General features: G+C 44.1%; 1 protein-coding gene across 1 annotated transcript; it reads left to right on the top strand.

Moving 5' to 3' along the window:
• Window positions 1–12796: 12796 nt before the first annotated feature.
• LOC147435817 (uncharacterized) lies at window positions 12797–23016 on the top strand. The gene is made up of 2 exons (XM_086487790.1): window positions 12797–13810; window positions 22888–23016. Exons 1-2 carry the CDS (start codon window positions 12797–12799, stop codon window positions 23014–23016), a joined length of 1143 nt encoding a protein of 380 aa, XP_086343916.1.
• The last annotated feature ends 361 nt before the right edge of the window (window positions 23017–23377 follow it).

Genomic DNA, 23377 nt, shown 5'->3' with positions numbered 1-23377 from the left:
GTTAAAGAGAAAAACATATATGTGAGATTACTTTGGCACATCTCACCAAGGCTAGTCAAGAAAGCCTTAGAGATAATTGTACTCCACCATATGTATCCAAGGAGGGAGCAACAATGGTGCTCAGTTTTCTTGGGTCCACATAGTACCGATGAATGTCTTACCTTTAGAGTAATGTATTGCAATGTATATAGTAGGTATGGTCATCAAGCTATGGATTGGTTAGTGCTTGAATGCATAATGCCAAGTAGACCATCTTTAGCTGAGCAAGCTTGTCTGGAATTCCTACATTGATGCATGTCCCACTTGTTGAGCAACCATTGCAACACCTAGTCCTTAGAGCCCAAGATGTTGTCCAAAACACACCATTACTGTTGGGGTGTAGGCTGGGTGGCCATGGGAAACCGCCCATGTTTATACTTTCACCTAATTGAATATAGGGAGAGAGTTGACTACTCTCTCACTTTCCTCTCCACTAACCCAAACTCCCTGTTGTGGATTGTGCTTCATCCCCTTCCCTATTCTCTTCTCCCCCTCTCTTGCACACACTCCATACACGCACTACACACGCACAACAATTGGTATCAGAGCACGGGTGCATCCTGGCTACTACACACCACGCGTGCAGCCCTCAGTTCGAGGAGGAACCCTTGAGAGATTGAGAGCTTTGCAGACAATCGGGGAGCTTGGCAAGCATCACACAGTAGAACTGAGCAAGCATTGCAATCAATTGAGATTCAAAAACTTGAAGCAAAGGAAGCTTGGGAGTCAAAGGCAAGCTTAGAGAATAGCGAGCCCATTTGAGGCGATTTGCAGAGCAGTAGAAGCAATGCTGGCTGCAAACGAGCAGAGTCGAGGATCTCATCAACAAGTAAAGCTCAGGAAACCGAGCAGAGAATCGAGGAATGATTTTTGAGAGCTTGCATGACAGCAAATCGGACAGATCGAAAGCTAATCGAGCTTGGCAGACCATGATCAGAGACTGTGTGGGGGTGATTAGGGAAGTAGTGTTTTCTGAGGGTCAAATTGGATAGCGTTGCGAGGTCAAGGGAATGCAAATAGAGCTTTTGAGAGCTTGAAGTCAAGCAAGAAAATCGATCTGTGTGCAAGAACTATCGAAAGCTTTAGAATGGCAGCATCGAGCAAGAGCTTGCCAAGGGGCAAATCGAGCAGACGGTAGACCACACACTCACACCCTCCTCCCACCTCGTCACTCTTTGCCCCACACACACACACACACACACACAAAGTCGGCATTTCTCTGCAAAACAGGTAGTCATTTTTTGCTTGTTTGTTTGACACACTATAGTGTGTGCAAATACTTATTCCCACAAGTAGTGGCGAGCCACAAAATCAAAGAATATTCACAAGTTGAAATTGAATGTGTGTGGTAGTGTATACACACACACACACACACACACACACACACACACACACACACACACACACACTCAGGAGTTGGAGCTGTAGCGAGTCCATTTGCTTGTGAATCGAGCACTGAGCTGAATTGGGCAGCATTTAGCTTGCAGAATTGAGGAGAAGTAGGGGTTTTGGTGAGTCGACCACAACAGATCTTGCTCTTGACGAGCGACGTGCACCGACATTAGCGTACAGCCATTCTCCGACTTCGTCATCGACTTCTTTGACATCGTCATCCGATTTCGACAACCACACACCTGTTGGAATTAGGGTTGCAGAGAAACACACACATCTTGGAGAAGACGAAGGAAGCTCAAGGCACACAATAGAGAGTGTGTTACTTAGTGTGCAATGAAAAGATAGATAGCCCTAGAGTGATGGGCGTATATACAATGCACGGGGGAAAAAACCTCCTAAAGAGGGAAAAAATGCCCCGGCGGTCCTAGTGTGTTCACACACATCACTACCACATGTATATGGTAACAAATCCCCCCTAGAGTGATGCGGTGAACGAGAGCTGGCACATGAGTAAAGGGAAGTGCCATGCCCTGAGGACAGGATCAGTCCACAAAGGGGAGTAAGCCCAAAGCTTTGCGGAAAGCTTCAAGCTTCTCACGAGACAATGCCTTTGTGAAAAGATCTGCAAGGTTGTCCTGTGTTGGCACATAAGCCAAGCTGATCTCTCCTGCTGAGAGCCTCTCCCTGACATAGTGGTAATGCACCTCAATGTGCTTTGTGCGAGCATGAAAAACTGGGTTCCACTGCCAATGCGCTCTGACTGTCAGTGTAGATAGTGTTGGCAGTGTCCTGTCCAACACCCAAGTCAGCCATAAGGCGTCTGAGCCATACACACTCAACCGTAGCTGTGAAGACTGCCTTGTACTCAGCCTCACAACTCGAAGTGGCCACAGTAGGTTGCTTCTTGCTCAACCATGATATACATGAACTGCCAAGCATGAAACAAAAACCACTTGTGGACACTCGCGTGTCAAAACAACCAGCCCAATCTGAGTCCGAAAAAGCATGTAAGTCTGGCGGCAATGATCCCCCCTTGGGATAAAACAAGCCAAGATGTAAAGTGCCACTAAGGTAGCGAAAAATCCTCTTGACAGCCTGCCAATGCTTAGACCCTGGGCTATGCATAAATCTGCTGACCTGCGAGACTGCAAACTGAATATCTGGCCTCGTGTTGCATACATAAATGAGGCAGCCAACAGCAGTTTGGTAAAGAGTGACATCAGCAGGATCGCCAGCATCATGTAGACTCAATTTCAAACCTATTTCCATGGGAGTGGCAATAGGTTTGCAATCCTCAAGTCCAAACTTACATAGCAATGTCTCTATGTAACTTTTCTGACACAAGGCAATACCACCATCACACTGCTTAAACTGTATACCCAAGTAATGATGCAACAGCCCCAAATCTTTCATCTTGAAAGTAGCATTTAAATCAGCCTTAAATTCAGCAATATGTCTCTCATTTGGTCCAGTGATCAGCAAATCATCAACATAAAGAACCACAATGAGAAATACATCATCCTCACGCTTTACATACAATGTGCTTTCTGTTGGACTGTTACGAAAGCCTCGTTTAACCAAATGAGTGTCAGCTTTCTCATACCAAGCACGAGGAGATTGCTTCAACCCATACAAAGCCTTCTTACATTTGCACACTTTGTCCTCTTGTCCTTTTATGACAAAACCGCGAGGCTGCGTTACATAAACTTCCTCAAATATGTCACCATTCAAGAAAGCAGTAACAATGTCTGATTGATGTACATCCCAACCAAAATTAGCTGCCAATGCACATAGAAAACGCACAGTAGTCATACGACAAGTGGGAGCAAAAGTCTCTTCATAATCTATGCCTTTTTGTTGTGCATAACCCTTTGCAACAAGTCGAGCCTTATGGCGATCGATCTCACCATCCGGCTTGCGTTTCAACTTGTAAACCCACTTCGTACCAATGGCCTTTTTTCCAGGAGGCAAATCACATAAAGTCCATGTGTCATTCTCTATAAGTGCATCATATTCTGATTTCATGGCAGGAATCCAATTTTCTGAATTCTGTGCTTCATCAAAAGACAGAGGATCCTCAACATCATGTAAACTAGACACAGCCAAAGCATAACAATCTGATGCATAAGATGCATGGCGAGAGCCTGAACGAGTACGACTAGATAAAGGTGCATCCAATTTACTGTCACGCAAAGTGTGCACCAGCCATTTTGGCATACCTCTAGCCTGCTCATTTTCAGCCCTTTCCTCATCAAGTACATCATGTACATCTGCATCAGTAATAGGCTGTTCTAAAACATTTTCAGAAACCCCCATAGGCTGTACATTTGCCTCATTGGAACTTACATTCATATTTCCACCACTGAAAAGAGGCAACAAAGTGTCATAAATGTCCTTTGAGCTTACATTACTGTCTCTAGTACATGACAGCAAGGGCTGAACAGAATCTTCCACAAACACTACATCCCGTGAAACCAGAATACGTTTTGTTTGCGGATGATACAACCTGTAACCTTTGCTTTCAGCACTATAACCAACAAAAATTTGACAGCCTTATCATCCAATTTTCTGCGCTGCACTTGTGGCACCAAAGCATATGCCAAACAGCCACAAACAGGCATGTGCTCAATAGAAGGTTTTCTATCATGCCATGCTTCATATGGAGTAATAGACTGCAAAGCTTTTGTAGGACACCTGTTAAGTACATAAGTGGCACACATGATGGCCTCAAGCCAAAAAGAATGCGGCAAAGCTTGACTTTTGACCATACATCGTGCTATTTCCGTTAGTGACCTGTTTTTCCTCTCAGCAACACCATTTTGCTGAGGTGTATAAGGCACTGTACATTGGTGTTTTATCCCACGACTAGCCAGAAATGCATTAAATTCATGAGACATATACTCCCCCCTTCGATCGGAACGGAGGGTGCCCATAGTACATTTTGAGACATTTTCAGCCATAGCCAAAAATTGTTTGAAGCACATAAAAACTTCGGACTTCGCTTTAAGCGGAAATACCCATGCATGCCTGGAGTAATCATCAATGAAAGTCACGAAGTACAGGTAATTGCCCAAGGACGGAGTTTGCATGGGCCCACAAACATCACTATGCACAAGCTGCAACCTGCATGTGGCCCTAAGTGAACCATCCTTTGGAAACTTAGAACGCTGCATTTTACCCAGAATACAGCCTTCACAAACATGTTTGACAGGTGCTTCAAGAGGCGGCAAAGAAGCAACCATATCAGATTTCTGCAAACGCAGCAAACTGGCAAAATTCAGATGACCAAAACGTGCATGCCAAAGTTTTGCATCTGAAATAGCCCTTGAATCTGCAACAGCATTTGCAAAATTTTATCCACACTTGTCATACAAAGTGAGCTTATACAGCCCACGGTACAAAAGCCCAGATGCAACAATTTCATCACCAAAACTGAGATCATGAACTGTACATCTGTCATCCACAAATTTGACTACAAGTCCAAGTCTAGCAAGTGCGGATACAAACAAGAGATTCTTCTTGATCCCAGGTACATAAAGTGCATCAACAAGTGTGAAGGAACTGCCATTAGCAGCAGTGAGCACAATCTTTCCAACTCCCTGAACTGGATAAGAGGCGTTGTTGGCACAAGTGACTGAATTCCCATGAGGGACAGACTCGAGAGAGGTAAACAATTCACGATGTGAGGTAATGTGCTTTGTAGCACCACTGTCGAAATACCACACATGTGAATCTGCAGCAACTGACAAGCATGCATCATGGACAACAGGATTGTAAGTGCACTCTGCGCTAAAAGCCCATTCTGCATCAACATCAGCATCACAATCTCCTTTCACAGAAGACTCAACAATGGCTGCATTTGTAGTGGAACCAGCATTTGCAGTGGAACCACCCTCTTTCTTCTTAGCCTCTTTGGCCTTCAACTTAGGACACGACTTGATCAAGTGATCATTGGCTTTACAATAATGGCAACGCATCTTCTTTTTGCCCTTATCACCAGAATTGCCAGACGAAATGCTGCCACCAGAAGCATTAGGAACAGAATTTTTGCCACTCGCAGCAGAACCATAAGAAGTGGCTGCATTACTGTTACCACCCTTTCTTTGAGAAGCAATAAAAGCCTGCTCAACTGCACGCTGCCTAGTCCTGTTTTTTCTAGAAAGTGACTCTTGCAACAACAATGTGCATAATGCATCAAACTTGACAACTTCAGGATTTCCTTGGGTCATCAGTCTCCAAGTACTAGCAAAAGTCTGGTAGGAATCTGGTAAGGCATCAAGAACAGTCTGCACAAGGGAACTGTCCGAAATGACTTCACCTGCAGAAATGAGTTGCTCATTGATATCCTTGACACTAGCAAGGAAAGTGTCCATATCATCTTCCTCATGCATAATCTTCGACTCTAGCTCTTTACGCAGCAAAGCAATTTTAGCGTCATTGCGGCTTGCATAAAGACCTGCTAGAATATCCCAAGCCTGTTTTGCAGATTTTGCTGAACGGATGTGAGGAATAATGGTGCGCTTCACAGACAACGCAATCAATGCATGAGCCTGCGCATCCTTAACATCCCAACGAGCTTGTTCTGCCGTAGGCAAAACAACTCTAACAGCTGCAATCCTTGCAGCAAGACCTGCAACATCCTCAACATCGCCTACATCTTCAGAACTAGGACGTACATCAATGCCCTGCACAATGTTCCAGACACCTTTTGACACAAGAACATGTTGCATCATATAAGCCCACATAGGGTAGTTGTCCCCATCCAACCTGTCCTCAGCAGCAAACATCTTGAACACATCTGTGTTGTTGTTGTCAGCCATGGTAAATGCTGCACCTGATGTGAAAACTGCCCGAAAATTGGAGAAATGGAGCAGGAACAACTTGTGCTATATAGCACAAACCGTAGAAGACTATAAGGCACCTGTTATGCAGAAAGCGGCACTGACAGAAAATCTGCACAAAATGACGAAATAGCCTGTGTAGTACTGCCCGTAGTGGAAACGGAGGCCGAAGTGAGCCCAAATCAAAATTTTGAGCAGACCGAGCTCTTCGAGTTCCCCCAAAATGTTTGTCGACCTGCGAACACTCGCCAAAGCTCACTGAAATCGGAGAAAGTGAGCAGGCGTGTGCTGGAGCAGCTGGCGACTAAGCCCGGGAGGACGTGACCTGCTCTGATACCAATTGTTGGAATTAGGGTTGCAGAGAAACACACACAGCTTGGAGAAGACGAAGGAAGCTCAAGGCACACAATAGAGAGTGTGTTACTTAGTGTGCAATGAAAAGATAGATTGCCCTAGAGTGATGGGCGTATATACAATGCACGGGGGAAAAAACCTCCTACAGAGGGAAAAAATGCCCCGGAGGTCCTAGTGTGTTCACACACATCACTACCACATGTATATGGTAACAACACCGAGTTCAACAAGCTTGAGAGCGATCTTGACAGATCGAGCAAGATCAACGTTCGATACCGATCCGACTTGGCATTGACCGCTCGAGCATTGGCATTTTACGGCTACTCGGCTAGCCACTTCCGCCCGACGGCGGCGGAAGGCGACATCGACATCGACACCGCTCATGCGCACCGGCTGGACACTGCTCATTGCGGCGGATCTCCAACATCCAACCCAGACACCGGGCGTTTCCCCAGACGAGCGCGTTCCCGCGATCGACGACCGTGCTTGCGACATGCGGGGGTGAGGTACCTCTATCATAGAGGAGTGACACCCAACATCGGCACCGAGCGCACTAATCGCTCTGTACGACACAGTTTACGGATACGACACCTTTGGCAGTTATTCGACTAGCATATTTCTGCCCGGCGACAGAAATCGGCACATAGCGACACCGACACAAAGGTTACAGGCTACAGGGGGTTTTTCAGACCATTCACTCACAGATTCTCCACGTTACCAGACACAGCGCTTTCACAGGCGATTTGGCAGTCATTTCAACAGCAGATTCTCTGCGGACACATGCGTTTACAGATGCATTTTGTTGTGAGCACACCTAGTGCTACTAAGCTCTTTTGAGAGCAGATATCCCCGCAAGGATCACTTTCACTGCATGCAGCAGTTCTTGGCGCCTGTTTGAGCGTGGTTTTACTCATGTACATTGAGTTGTGGACACTGCCCACTGTACTACGTGTGGAGCCATTTTTTGGCTATTTTGGCAGTTTTTCTCGGCCGTTTCTGAGACTCGGACCGGAAGAGCCCTTTCTGAGACTATGGCTAGTCCATTTGTGTCTGCATTAGCCTTTGGAGCGTCGATAGAGTGAGGTTTTCTTTGAGCTGGGGTGTGCTCGAATGTTGAGACACCTTCGGTGATACAGGTAGCTGGAGTTCCCCTTTACGGTATCCTCGCCATAGGATATGTATCTGGACGGTTATTTATGCTTTTGACGTCGAGTTGGCACTCACATAGCAGTGGTTTTGTGCAGCAGATGCCCAATTAGTGCAGTTGGCACAAATTGCATTTTGAGTTGAGTTTTGACTCCTCATACAAAGGAGACTCTGCCGGATTTCCTTCCCGCGAGTCGTGACTTTCATTGTTGGCACTTTTGAGTCTATTTCGGTTGAAATTTTACTCCCGATACAAAGGTTACTCTATCCAAATTTCTACAGCTTCCCGTGAGTCGTGACTTTCATTGTTGGCACCTCTCAAACCCTCTTGTCAGCGATGGCTTCTTCTTCAGAAAAGGAGGAGTATTTCATTCGGAAGTTCGATGGCAGCAACTTCACCATGTGGAAAGAGCGCATGAAAGATGTTTTGATAAACAAAGGCCTCTCAGAACCGTTGAAAGAGCGCGCAGAGGAGGATGATTATACACAAGCTCAATGGGAGCTTTTGGATGCAAAAGCCATGGCTATGATATGTCTACATCTAGCCGAGTCAGTCTTCTTCACTATCATAGGGAAGAAAACAACCAAGGAACTTTGGGACAGCTTATGTTCAGCATGGGAGAGCAAAAGTGCATCCAACAAATTTTTCCTCATGAAAAAGCTTATGAAGCTCAACATGAAAGAAGGTAGCACAGTTTCTGGTCACTTAAATGAGTTCAACTCCTTGTTTAGTCAGCTGACATCTCAGAGCTTTAAGGAGTTTGACGATGAACTCAAGTCTATCTTCTTGTTATGCTCTCTACCCAGTTCATGGGATATCTTTTGCACATCCATTAGCAATTCAGTTCCGAATGGCAAGTTAGAGTTCAATGCTATCACAGATGTGTTGCTCACTGAAGAGATTCGTCGTAAATCTCTCGATAATGCTAGTCATGGAGATGCATATATGGTTGGCAGTTCAACAAATCCAAGAGTCCGTGACAGGAACAAATACAAAAGCAAAAGTGGAGAGCGAAATCCTCGTAGTCCTAGCAGACACAGGAACCAAAGTAGAGACCGCAATGCCAGAAATGTCGAGTGTTACTATTGCCACAAGAAGGGTCATTACAAAAAGGATTGTCGCAGCTTTCTAAGAGATCAGAAAAACATGCAAAAGGATAATTCTGGAAAAGGCAAAAGTACAGTCAAGATTGAGGAGCTCAATATTGTTGAGTCTCCCATACCTACCACTTCAGTAGAGGATGCTCCTCCTCCAGTGATGCTCATTATGCCCACAGAGATTCATGCCGAGGTGACAGCAGATGCCTCAGATGTTCTCATTTTCACTTCAGATCTCACTCCAGATGCTTTGGTTGCACAGGATGAGGGTTATGCACAGAATTGGATCCTTGATTCTGGTGCAAGTTTTCATGTCACACCGCATAGAGAGTGGTTTTCCTCTTATGCATCCATGCATGGAATAGTCAAGCTTGGTGATTCCTATGAGATTGACATTATTGGCATTGGTGATATGAAACTTCAGATGCATAATGGCACTACTTTTGTGCTACAGAATTTCAGACATGTACCCAAGCTTACGAAAAGCTTGCTTTCTATAGGGCAATTGGATGATCTTGGCTACACTACAGTTTTTGGTAATCGTTCTTGGATGATCCGCAAGAACAACCTTATCATGATAAAAGGTAATAAAAATGGATCCATGTACTCTTTGTTTGTTTCGAGTGTCGACGAACACTCTATCTATGTTGCCGAGCTGCCGTCTCCTGAGTTGTGGCATAGCCGGCTAGGGCATATTAGCCAAAAGGGAATGAAAACACTTCAGCGTTTTGGCTACTTACCTGTGTTAGATTAGATGGAATTTCCATTGTGTGAGCATTGTCTATATTGCAAACAGACTAGATTGACATCTTCGCCATTGAATAAGAAACTAGCCGAACCTCTAGACTTGGAGCACAGTGATTTGTGTGGTCCAATGCCACATAAAACTCTAGGGGGGGCGAACTACTTTCTCACGTTCATAGATGATTCTACCAGAAAGGTGTGGGTGTATTTCCTTAAACGTAAGGAAGAAGTCTTTTCGACATTCCAAAAATTCCTCGCCATGGTTGAGAACCAATCAGGAAAAAAGCTCAAAGCTTTTCGCATGGACAATGGTGGAGAATACGTCTCCATAGAGTTCAAGGATTTGTGCTATAGAAGAGGCATTCAGTGGCAGTTTACTGCTCCATACACACCTGCACAAAATGGGATAGCTGAAAGAATGGATTGTACGATTCAAGAGCGAGTTGTCTCTATGATGTCTATGGCGAAGCTTACTAGAGAGTTTTGGGGGGAAGCTGTTCTAACAGCAGTTCACATCATCAACAGGTCACCTAGTTCTCCTTTGAATTTCAAAATTCCAGAGGAATTATGGACTGGCAAAAGGCCAAGCTATGAGCATTTACGTGTATTTGGATGTGAGGCATATGTACATGTGCCCAAAGAACTTCGTCCAAAGTTAGATCCCAGATCACACAAATGCATTTTTATTGGCTATGGTGCAAATGGAGAGATGGGATATCGTCCCTGGCACCCAGAATCAAACAAACTCATCCGTAGCTCACATGTGATTTTCAATGAATCAAAAATGCACAAGAAGCCCATCAAAGATGTTGAGTACAGACGTGTTCATTTTGAGGATGTAGCCTCCGAACCAACTCAGTCTAGTAGTGTTGCACCTACTCCTCAAGTGCAAGATACTACTATTGCTCCGGAGAGAGCAGAGTCAAGCAGTCAGGCACTAAGACACTCTGAGAGAGTATCACGTGCGCACGAGCGGTTTGAGCCGGGTATACACCACATTTTGGTCACTGACATTGGAGAGCCAACCTGCTATAAAGAAGCTATACAAATGGAGGATAGCGTTAACTGGGAGCTGGAGCAGGCTATGCAATCAGAATACAATTCGATTGTGGCTAATGAGACATGGGATTTGGTTGAATTACTAGAATGCAAAAATGCTTTACCTTGCAAGTGGGTATACAAGAAGAAGTATGCAGCGAAAGATCCCGAGCCTAGATACAAGGCTTGTCTAGTTGCCAAGGGTTTCAAGCAACAAAAAGGTGTGGATTTTGATGAGATTTTCTCTCCAGTAGTGTAGTCAAGATGACTACACTTCGCACCGTGCTTGGCTTGGTTGCTATCCAAGACATGGAACTTGTCCAAATGGATGTGAACACAGCATTTCTTCACGAAGGTCTAGATGAAGATGTCTACATGAAACAACCATAGGGATTCGTATGTGAAACCCAAAAACCAACGAGGACAGAATTGGTTTGTAGACTTAAAAAGGCACTCTATGGCCTCAAGCAAGGTTCAAGGCAATGGTATCAAAAATTCAACAAATTCATGCAATCTCAGGGTTACATAAGAAGTCAAGAGGATCACTGCTTATACACAAAAAGATTGAACGATGGTTCTTTAATCATCTTGATCTTGTATGTAGATGATATGCTTATCGCAGGCAAATCAATTGATGAGATCAATCAGTTGAAAAAGATGCTAAGCACTCAGTTTTCCATGAAGGATTTGGGAGATGCCAATCACTTTCTTGGTATGCACATCAAGAGAGACAGACAATGTGGAATTCTTGAATTATCTCAAGAAAAGTACATTCACAAAGTCTTGCAACGTTTTAGTATGCAATGGGGGAAGTCATTGAATACCCCAATGCAAGCATACTCCAAACTTAGCAAGGAAGACTCTCCCAAGACAGTGGTTGAGAAAGAGGAAATGGCGAAAGTGCCATATTCTTCAGCAGTTGGCAGTTTGATGTACGCTATGGTAGCCACAAGACCAGACATTGCACATGCAGTGGGAGTGGTTAGTAGGTACATGGAAAACCTTGGCAAGAAGCATTGGGAAGCAGTGAAGAAAATCCTCAGATATTTGAAAGGTACAACTAGCAAGTGTTTACGCTTCGGAAACAGTGATGCATCTATTGTAGGTTACACGGATGCGGATTATGCGGGTTGCGTGGATCGTAAAAGATCCACATCTGGCTATGTGTTCATGTTTGCTGGAGCAGCTATCTCTTGGAGATCGTGTCTCCAAGATTTCAGGTCTTCATGTACCACTGAGGCAGAATATGTTGTTGCGTCTGACGCCAGCAAGAAAGCCATATGGTTGGCTCGTCTAGTGGGAGATTTGGGCATTCACGAGGTTCCAGTACTACATTGTGATAGTCAGAGTGCCATTGCTTTGGCAAAGAATCCGGTGTTTCACTCAAAGTCGAAACACATAGAGGTCAGATACCATGTCATACGAGATGCATTGGCTGGCAAGCGTATCAAGCTTGTCAAGGTTCACATTAACGACAACCCCGCAGATGCTCTCTCAAAGAGCCTAGCCTCGGAGCGATTTACACATTGTATAGAACTTATGGGTGTAGGATGAAGCCTCGGAAATGCTTCATCAACTTTGTATAGACTAACTATACTAATGCCACTATTGGCCACCGTGACTCAGCCCCCGTCGTTGTCGGCCCACCTCCGTCGTCCTACTGAAAATGATTGCCATCATTACCCGGCTCTACCTTCCTGCACAGCTTGGGAGGCCATGCAATTTCAGCATCTAGCCTTGTTAGCCGAAACCTCACGCACACTTTTGTGTCCCCAACCTGCCACCTCAACAGCTGGCGTTGTAGGATGCAGCATCTTCATCAAAGACCAACTATTGAAGCCACTTCAGCTTCGTAACTCCTTCGGGTCTGGCTTTAACGGCTGGTTAGTTTAGCCTGCTAACACCTAACCTAACCTGAAACTACTCTATAACTTTTTAATTGTCTCCTCACTCACAATCTTCTCTATGGCACCTCCAGCAAGTTAAGCTCTAAAGTCATTGCCTTATTTTTTGATGGTTAATTGGGTTAATCGGGTTGTAGTGTTGAATTGTTTCCAAGGCAACACTAAGTGTTATTTGTAGGCAACACACTCCACACTTTTGCACGAAGGGGAGTTTGGACTCAAACTCAAACCCTTGCCATGGATAACCATGGGGCCCAAAAAATAACTCCTACAACCCTTGCTTTGGATACGACTCCAACGGTCTTGGCAGCACCACCTCTCCCCGGCTTCGTCTCGGCCACCACCGTCCTCTTGGCAGAATCCTCTTCAACTCTTGTGCCACCAACGCACTCTCCCACAACTAACATGGCCTCGCTACCCGGAAACCCACATGCTTTGGATCACTACGAACACATCACGGAGGAGTTGAAAAAGCTCCCCGAGGATTCCTTCGACTTCTCTTTAGTCTTGGCCAAAAATAGCTTGGACCACAACCATGTGAATGCGACTTTGTCCCCCACCTTAGCCTTACCCCAGGTTGTCAAAAAACGTTTGGATAACCGCAAGAAGGTTGCTACTTCATCCTACCTCCCCACCATTTCGGCAACACCACCACAACTCAAGAAGCCTGTTGATTTCGAGGTAATTCTCTCCAATTCCATCTTAGAATTCAAGAAACTACATGGCAAGCTAGGAAGAGCTAAAGGTTTCCTTGCACAACTCAACGAGTTAATCCGTAACCAAAAAGCTCCCAAAAGCCTTTGTATCAAACCTCCAAAGCTTACCATTGACGATTCCCAAGCCCAAGCTCTTCTCAATGCCAAGCTCGCTTCACTCACCATACAATTTCAACTTAATTCCACGCAAGCTCTTATCCAAGCACAAACTATACTCATAAATAACCTCCAATCTTATTTGGATGGGTACCACTCTCTTGTTGAAGAGCGCTTCAATGATCTCAACAATAGGTTGCTCTTAATTTCCATCCCCCTATTGTCAAAAGAAGATTGGAGTCTCAAGCTTACAGAATGGAAAACCCACTCTCTCAACCTCTTCCTCTTCGAAATCCAAACTTACATTTTGAATGCCCATCTTAATGCTACTAAGGAGGAAGATACCATACATGCACGTAAAAGATCCATCAATTCCTTGGAAGAAGAAGTCCTTTCTCTCCCTCAAGAGCAAACTATTAAAGAGCTTGTGGAGCAAGTGGTAACGGAGCACTTAAGTTCAAATCACACTAAACCTCGCTTTCCCTCCCCCCCCTTTACCAAACAAGCCCCATCCCCCTTCCAAAAAAGCTTTCTTATCTCCACATAGAACCTTCTACCCCCCTTCCAAAAAACCCTTCCAATCCCCTAGACCCTTTATCCACCCCACCCCCTTCCCATCAAAACATCAATCCTTAGCTTCTAAACCATCTCAAGCCTTAACCTATAAACGACCTTTAGAATCTCCCCATAAAGACTCTTCTCCTTGCACGAAAAAACCCAACTTTGTCCACAAACTCAACACACCTATCAATCTGGCCTACCCTCTTAAACCTCGTAGCCCCCAACACCCCACCACTTCCCACCCCGCTCTACCGCCGGTTTCCTCCTCCTCCCTCAAGAAAGCCTCATCTCAACATCACACCTCCCACTACAACTCAAAGCACTCGGGAAAAGTGAAAGGGAGGAGGGACTAGGGCTACAACACCCCACCACATGGGTTCATCTTTTCTTCTCCAAGCCCCCCCTCCTCCCTAACCTTTGGATCTCCAACACCGCCTCTACAATACCTTTTGACAAAGAATACCTTGAACCCCCAACCTCCAAAGGGCGAGTGAGAAGAAAGTTTTGGCTACCCCTCACAAACCCTCATGGCTACAAGCTTCTCCTTTTTGGTAATCTTAAAGCCTTTTCATTTGATAATGGGGTTTCTAATTTTAAAGTACACAACCTTACGCCTAAGGTACTCTCTCTCCCGAAAAAGTGGTGCCTAGCTTTAGGTTTAAAGTACATCCCCCCCCCCCTCCTAATCCTTCCCCCTCTTCACTTCTTAAGGCACATGGCGTCATGGCAAGAATTCTCAACCTAAAACTTTTTTTCAAGGATCATCCAACCCCTCTACCTTCCCCTTTCAAGATACCTAATCCTTTTTGGAAACCCCCTTTTGAAAACCCCGCTCTCAATCTAATCTTACACAATAACTTTCTTAACCTTAGCTGCCTTCTCTACTCTAATTTCTTCCCACCTTCAAAGCCTCCCCGATTTGTCGCACAAGCCTTATGTAGCCTCAAATTGGACCCTTCAATTGTAATAAAACCCGCGGACAAGAACTTGGGCTTGGCCATCTTACCCTTGGATTGGTATGAAAGTAATGCCCCCACCCACCTCAATGATACCTCCACTTATGAGCCTTGCGCTACCATCCCCTTTCCCTTTATTGCCTCCCTCCTCTCCTCCCTTTCCATCCAATTTTCGGCATTACCGACATTAGAACGTAACTTCATCCTCTCACCCCTTAACAAGCAGCTTAAACCATGCCCCATCTACTTCATCCCAAAGCTCCACAAACCCTCCCTTGTCACACGGCCTATTTGCTCCTACAAAGGCTATATTTTTGAAAAAGCCTCCATATGTCTTCACTTTGTACTTTTCCCTATCCTCCTCACGTATAAGAAAAACCTTAAAAACTCTCTCACCCTCATCCAAGACCTTAACAATCTCCCCCTCCCACCCAATACCCTCCTTTTCACTTTTGATGTTGAGGCTCTATATCCCAGTATCCCTATCAACCAAGGACTCTTAGCCCTCAAAGCCTCCATAGCTACCCATTTCGACCCCCCTAAAACACGCTTTATCCTCTCTCTGGCGGCTCTCATCTTATCGCACCACTACATTACCTTCAAAGGAAAGTTTTGGAAGCAAGTTAAGGGCACGGCTATGGGTTCCAATCTTGCGGTAGTGTATGCATGTCTTTTTCTTTGCCATTTAGAAGCCTCTTCCTCTCTTTTGCACAATCCCAACCTTCTTTACTTCAAACGCTATGTAGACGATGCCTTTGGTTTATGGGTTGGCTCTTTGACTTCCCTCACCTCTCTTTTGAAAGATTATGGGAAACCACTTCAAGAACACATTAAAATCTCAAGCCACATTTCTCCCTACCACGCCACTATCCTCGACATAGAATTTTATAAAGGTACCATTTTGCCTCCTCAAGCCTGTTGGACTCCCATTGCCACCAAAAACCCCTAAACGCCTATAACTACATCCCTTGGATCTCTTGGCACCCTACGCATCAAAAAGTGTCCTTCATCATCAATGAACTCAAAAGATATATCATTAGGGAAAGCTCCTTGGATGGCTACCTCATTATCTGCAGCCTCTTCTACAAACGCCTTAGGACAAAAGGCTACCCACAAGGGTTTTTGCATAATGTGTTCAACAAAGTCACTTATCAGATCCGTACTTCCCTCTTGGAACCATCACTCCGACTTAAGAAAACACCTCCCATGACCTTCAAGCTACCTTTCACGCCTTCCACAAGAAGGCTATTACCCTCTCACTGTATCAGTAACCCCATTGCTCGGGCTTGCCAATGAAACCACACACTCTCACACCTACCTAGACCCACCATTTGTTGGACTTCGGGGCCCAGCATCCATAAACTCCTTGTACATGCCTTGCACCACCCCGATGAACACCCTAACCCTTGTTGTAGTAGCCCTCTATGATGGTCTTGCTCATAGTGGGAAGTAGTGGTTGGTACCTACCTTCCACGCTATCACTTAACTTCTTCCCTCCTATTTTTGCCTTTCTCCATCAAATCCTCACAAATTGCTTTCCCCACCCTAATATAGCTCTCTATACTCCCCACAGTTTTGGCAGACCCTCTTTAACTCATATCCAATGATCCCCTGTCTTTCTCCCGTTTTTGCAAAGCCTCGCTTACCAAATGCATCGTTTGCTCGCTCGCTTAAATTCTCCCCCCTACATTGGTTGGCATCAAATCATACCCCCCCCCCCCCCCCCCCCCCCTTTAATTTTTGGCATCTAATCACACTCTCACCATTCTCTGCAAGAAATTAAAGTCTTTGGGTACAACTTGTCTACCTCTTACCATTAAAGCAAGTACCACCCCTTCTACCTTACTCATTCCCTATGTACTTGAGTACATTGCCATTAACTTCCCTTTTTTTCCCCCCAAAAAGACATCCCACCTCAAATTGCCCCTCTATAAATCCTTGCTCACCCCCTCCATTTGTATCTAAACCCACACCACTGATGAGCTCATTATGAGTGAAACGCGTTTGGTGTCCCACCCCCTTGTTACCTAATCACCCCTTAATGCCCTCGTTAACCATTCTACTTTATGGTACTTCAACGTCTCATCGCTTTTATCCTTTTATATTTGGAGTCGTCTCGCACGCTTGCTTACCGTTTCTTGATCGCAAGATTTTCTCTCTAGTAGTGTAGTCAAGATGACTACACTTCGCACCGTGCTTGGCTTGGTTGCTATCCAAGACATGGAACTTGTCCAAATGGATGTGAACACAGCATTTCTTCACGGAGATCTAGATGAAGATGTCTACATGAAATAACCAGAGGGATTCGTATGTGAAACCCAAAAACCAACGAGGACAGAATTGGTTTGTAGACTTAAAAAGGCACTCTATGCCCTCAAGCAAGGTTCAAAGCAATGGTATCAAAAATTCGACAAATTCATGCAATCTCAGGGTTACATAAGAAGTCAAGAGGATCACTGCTTATACACAAAAAGATTGAACGATGGTTCTTTAATCATCTTGATCTTGTATGTAGATGATATGCTTATCGCAGGCAAATCAATTGATGAGATCAATCAGTTGAAAAAGATGCTAAGCACTCAGTTTTCCATGAAGGATTTGGGAGATGCCAATCACTTTCTTGGTATGCACATCAAGAGAGACAGACAATGTGGAATTCTTGAATTATCTCAAGAAAAGTACATTCACAAAGTCTTGCAACGTTTTAGTATGCAATGGGGGAAGTCATTGAATACCCCAATGCAAGCATACTCCAAACTTAGCAAGGAAGACTCTCCCAAGACAGTGGTTGAGAAAGAGGAAATGGCGAAAGTGCCATATTCTTCAGCAGTTGGCAGTTTGATGTACGCTATGGTAGCCACAAGACCAGACATTGCACATGCAGTGGGAGTGGTTAGTAGGTACATGGAAAACCCTGGCAAGAAGCATTGGGAAGCAGTGAAGAAAATCCTCAGATATTTGAAAGGTACAGCTAGCAAGTGTTTACGCTTCGGAAACAGTGATGCATCTATTGTAGGTTACACGGATGCGGATTATGCGGGTTGCGTGGATCGTAGAAGATCCACATCTGGCTATGTGTTCATGTTTGCTGGAGCAACTATCTCTTGGAGATCGTGTCTCCAAGATTTCAGGTCTTCATGTACCACTGAGACAGAATATGTTGTTGCGTCTGACGCCAGCAAGAAAGCCATATGGTTGGCTCGTCTAGTGGGAGATTTGGGCATTCACGAGGTTCCAGTACTACATTGTGATAGTCAGAGTGCCATTGCTTTGGCAAAGAATCCGGTGTTTCACTCAAAGTCGAAACACATAGAGGTCAGATACCACGTCATACGAGATGCATTGGCTGGCAAGCGTATCAAGCTTGTCAAGGTTCACATTAACGACAACCCCGCAGATGCTCTCACAAAGAGCCTAGCCTCGGAGCGATTTACACATTGTATAGAACTTATGGGTGTAGGATGAAGCCTCGGAAATGCTTCATCAACTTTGTATAGACTAACTATACTAATGCCACTATTGGCCACCGTGACCTTCAAGTGGGAGGTTGTTGGGGTGTAGGCCAGGTGGCCATGGGAAACCGCCCTTATTTATAATTTCACCTAAATGAATATAGGGAGAGAAAGGGAGAGAGTTGACTACTCTCTCACTTTCCTCTCCACTAACCCAAACTCCCTGCTGTGCACTGTGCTTCATCCCCTTCCCCGTTCTCTTCTCCCCCTCTCTTGCACACACTCCGTACACGCACTACACGCGCACAACAATCACTACCTCTAGTGCTAGGAATGCAACCTCCTCATTCAAGAGTTGCCGCTGTAAACCAAGTAGGTTGTGAGCCATCTAGTACTTATATGGAGTGTGAGGATGGCATAGATTTTGGTATTGCCTATGGAGTTGATACGCATGAGGAGTGTCCCTAGTTCTACATGGAGGAACCTTGGGGACAAGTCATGCATGTATATCAAATAGTTGCTCTTGTAGCAAGAGGCCAAAACATCAACATGACTTCCAACCTCTTCAATGCTACAAATGTGGTGGACCACATCATGTGGTGTCCTATTAGAATACAAAGGAATGCTACACCAGTGCAAACAAGTCAAGGGAGCACATGTACATTGGCAATACTTATGTGTAATCATTGTGGCATAGATCATTTGATTGGCCAATGTCCTAATAATCCAAATGCACCAAATATCACACCATTGAACTTAATTGAGATTACAAATGGGGGACCACAAACTACACATGTGGTACCAGTAAACGTACTCACATAGTCGATGCTCCGAAATTGAAATTATATCGAGAGATGCCACATCAATTTCCAAGCAAGGAAGAAGACTAAAGGAAGGAAGAGATTGCTAAAAGCTACAAATTCATCAAAGACTAACATAGGGACCGGTGATGACCTTGTGTATATGAATGACCTTGAAGATGATTCAGATTCAATCAAGACCATGGAAACTAAGACAACCAACATGAGGGAAAATTCCAATGGAGATCACCATCATAGGAAGTCAAGCAAGGACACCATTAGGAGAGGGCATACGGAAACCACACCCATACCACAATCGATTCAACGAGTCTCTTCAAAGCTAACCAAACCGAACAAGAACCACAAAGAGAACACAAAAGGGACAAAACCCTAGGAGACCACAAAGAAGATTGGGACTTACCCAAACCCTGTAGAGGAGATTGAGCAAGTCAAGCATTTAAGGAGTTTTGTAGAGGAGATTTAAAGGGAAATAGAGTCAAAACCTAGGAAGATCAAGATTACACACACAATGTTTCCCATGCAACCTTAACCTCACAAAGACCACAAACTGTTATCCATACCTAGTATCATCCAGGAAGAAAGTGAGTGCAAGAAATGGCAAACTGGGCATACAAATTATCTATTTGAGAGGACCATCTTCCCTAGTCTTATGTCTCACAAAATAGAATTTTAAAAAGTGCCTTTAACTATTGCCCAATCAACGAATGCCATGGCTTTTGAAGTTGGAACAACTGTCATGTTCAAATGAACAGAGATCCCAAGTTATTCCTAGCTCTTTGGGTATTTTTCAATAGAGAACTAAAAATCGAGCTACCACATTTGCGTAGATGGTTAGGCCCAAAAAAATTATAAGTGAGGAGGAATTCTTGGATCCACAACCCACACTAAATGAACGCTCTCTTCTTCATAACAAGTTGGGACAATACTTTGAAGGTGATGAATCTAATGCAACCCTACCAATCACTACCAAAGGATTAATTGCGAAGGGAATCCTTGATGGTGGTGCCGGGGTCAACATTGTAACTAAAAACTATTGAAAATTTATGGGAAGACCTCACTTTGAAGTCACAAACATAGTGGTCAAAATGGCCAATGGAACTATCGCAAAACCTATTGGAATGCTCAAAGATCTTAAGATCAAGGTCCTTGGACACAAGATAACGCATGGCTTCATTGTTATGAATTTCTACAAGCATCCTATGTCATATGAGATGATGTTAGGACATATTTTCATGAGGGAAGCAAAAATGGTGCATGACTGGTCTAAAAACCACATCTACTTACAATTCTAAGACTCCACCATTTGAGTTGACCTTGTAAATGGTTGAGTGCATCATTTAGGAAACAGATGTATAATTGAAAATTGATTTGACACCACGATTCACTCAGTCCCACTACAGTATTGTTATACCTATAAGAAAGAGACAAACATTGGGAAGGACTCTCCTTATACAAATGTCTTACCTCGAATGGCTAAGTTGAGCAACATTGATTGGGTACACCTAGTAGCAGCCATAGACACCTAGAGAAATAGAGGAACAACTTGGGTAACCCTTGAGGGGAACAAAGTGCCACAATGTGCACCAATTAACATGTTAAGTGCAATGAATATACTTTGTGATCACATAAAGAATGAAGACCTGACTGACATCAAAATTGTAGGGTTAAGGTGGATAGGTTAGTGTGCCATTCATGGCTAATGACATGCTTTGGAGAGGTTAGTGTAGAGCTAGAGAGAGAAACTATTACACAATACAATAGGATATAATTGCAAATGATAAAACTTGTATTTTATTAAGCAGAATGTGACTTTATATAGGCTTATACAAAAGAGACAGCCTTTAGACACATGAGCACAAGATGTGGCTGCCTATGCACAAACGTGGCTTTTCTTTACACATGGGTGGTAAGGGGTTCTTCACATGGGTTATTGACACATGACACTTTTCTAGGTGGAAGAGATTGTTCACACAAGAGATGCAACAAAACCTCGCATCCCAGCAATCCTCCCCTATCTGGGTTTTGGTTGCATATCACTCACACAATCCTCCCCTCAAAACACACTAGGGTGAGGCACACAATTCACAAGCCTCCCCTTGAACACAAAGTTGCCTCCCCTAGACACAAAGGGTGTAGGCATACAAAACATCGGGGTGTAGGCACACACAAGCCTCCCTTGGCACAAATAGAGGGTAAGGTACAATTGAGAGAATTCTCACAATACATCATCATAAACCAAGCCAATATTGTTATCGTTATCTTCGTCAAAATCTCCAGAGGTGGCAAGGTTGATTTTGGATTTTATTTAATTCTTTGAAATTCTATTTGTGATTGCTAACCTGTGAAGATTTATTATTGAGTCTGCAATACTTTGTAGCATGGTTGTTTTTGCCACAAATGCAACAAGGGTTGATTTCATAGCTATCCTTTGAAAGGTGATTTGTTTATCCATAATGTGTGCACTTTAAGTTCCTTTTGTGATTGTGGTTGTAGCAGTTGGATGAGGCTACATAAGCACCATTTAACTATTTTTGAGTGCCTTTGAGTTTCTTTTCGTGCTCTTAAAGAGAGTTTATTACATCTTCTATTTTGGGGATTGGGTCTTTCTCTTTAAGCATTGTTACAATTTGGCCAAAATCTACATCTGGTGAGAAGCACAACAATTTGGTCTTCATTATCTACAGGGCATTTAATGTATGTCAACTATGTGCAAATACTTTTGAGCCTATTGAGACTGGAGATGACACATCTTCTCTAGGATCCATAAGCAATCCATAAAGTTGCATTTTTAATGCAATTTTAGCATGCTTGGCAATAGCACCAAAATGCTTCTCTAAGGTTATCCATGCTTCCTGTGTAGTGGTCCAATCCTCTAAATAATGCACAAAGTTATCATCAAGGGATGGGAGTAGATTTTTAAGTGCTTGCTCATCTTTAGCTGCAAATTGTGCTAAGCTTTGTCGTGTTTTGACTCTATCATTGTCACTTACTAGCTTAATGACAGACCATAATTGTTTTCGCATTAAGTAGCCTTTAGTTTTCCCTTGCCACGTGTGAAAGCCAAGGCCGTTGAATTTGTCGATCCTCTTTTCTACCATGATGGTGCACTGCTGTGTGCGGTGAGAGGAAGGTCTTACCCACATATGGGGTAGTGTCTAGTCCTTGTGTGAATGTGTATACTGATATGCAATGAGTTACAATGCTTTAATCAAGTGTGAAGTCACCTTCCACTACAGTGGAACACCTCTTCACAAAACATGGAAAAAGCACTTTAGGCTCGGGACGACGGGAAGCTTGGACTCCTTGGGTGTGCTTGGTGTTGACACTATTGATGTGAAGTTTGAAAGCTTGACCAAATGTGAAGTCACTCTTCTCTTAGCGAGAAGCACCTCTCCACAAATGATAGAGACACCGGAAGCTGAATTGCTTTTGATTTTTGCAATATTTAAAAAAGTTTTTGTGAAGCCTTGAGTATGAAGTCTGTATTGATCCTTGACGCTTTCGGTGTGCGAGGGCGGTTAACAAGGTAGATGCTCCAAATAAAACTTTGAAGATATGCGTTGAATTTTAGCTTATGCAAAACTTGGCAAGGTCATGGGACAATATCTAGGCTGGGATGAGAGATTTAAAGCTCCAAACAGTTTTGAAAGCTAGGTGGGAATGGGCCCTTTTTATTTTAAATTTCTTAATGCTAAAAAAGAAATGGCGAATAATGACTAACTGCAGATGTTGACAAGGGAGGATGTCGATAAGGTGACGAGGGTGCCTTGGTCAGTTGCAGCTGCGGGCAATGTTGAGGGCCAGCGGCACTGGACAATTACAGATGATGCAATGTTTGGAGATCGTAGAAAGTAGGGGTTGAGATTCGAGAAACCTAGTGAGTATGTAGCATGCATGTGTCCGATGCTAATGATGTAGCAGGGTGAACTGGGCAGCAATAGGGTGAGGCTTGTAAGGCAGGGTTCTGAGCTGCTGCAGCGGCGAAGGTGGAAGCGGGTTGGCCGAGTGAGGGGGTATCAATGAACATTGGTCATGAGGGTGCTATGAGCATCTGGGGATTGTAGAGTCCTGCTCCAACTTTGGGCGACTTCGTGTGCTTGGTGGCTAGCCTTGATAGCGGTAGTGGTCGAATTGCTTGTCGTCGGAGATAGATGGAAAGGGTGCAGTTAAGAGCGTGCCATCATCTCCTTTGACTTTCTTAAATGAAGTTCAACAA

This window comes from Adiantum capillus-veneris, chromosome 18, assembly GCF_014529385.1.
Source record: "Adiantum capillus-veneris isolate H3 chromosome 18, ASM1452938v2, whole genome shotgun sequence".
NCBI classification, from domain to species: Eukaryota; Viridiplantae; Streptophyta; class Polypodiopsida; order Polypodiales; family Pteridaceae; genus Adiantum; species Adiantum capillus-veneris.
The sequence above is the reverse complement of the archived record's forward strand: the minus strand, read 5'-3'. Positions and strand labels throughout refer to the sequence as shown.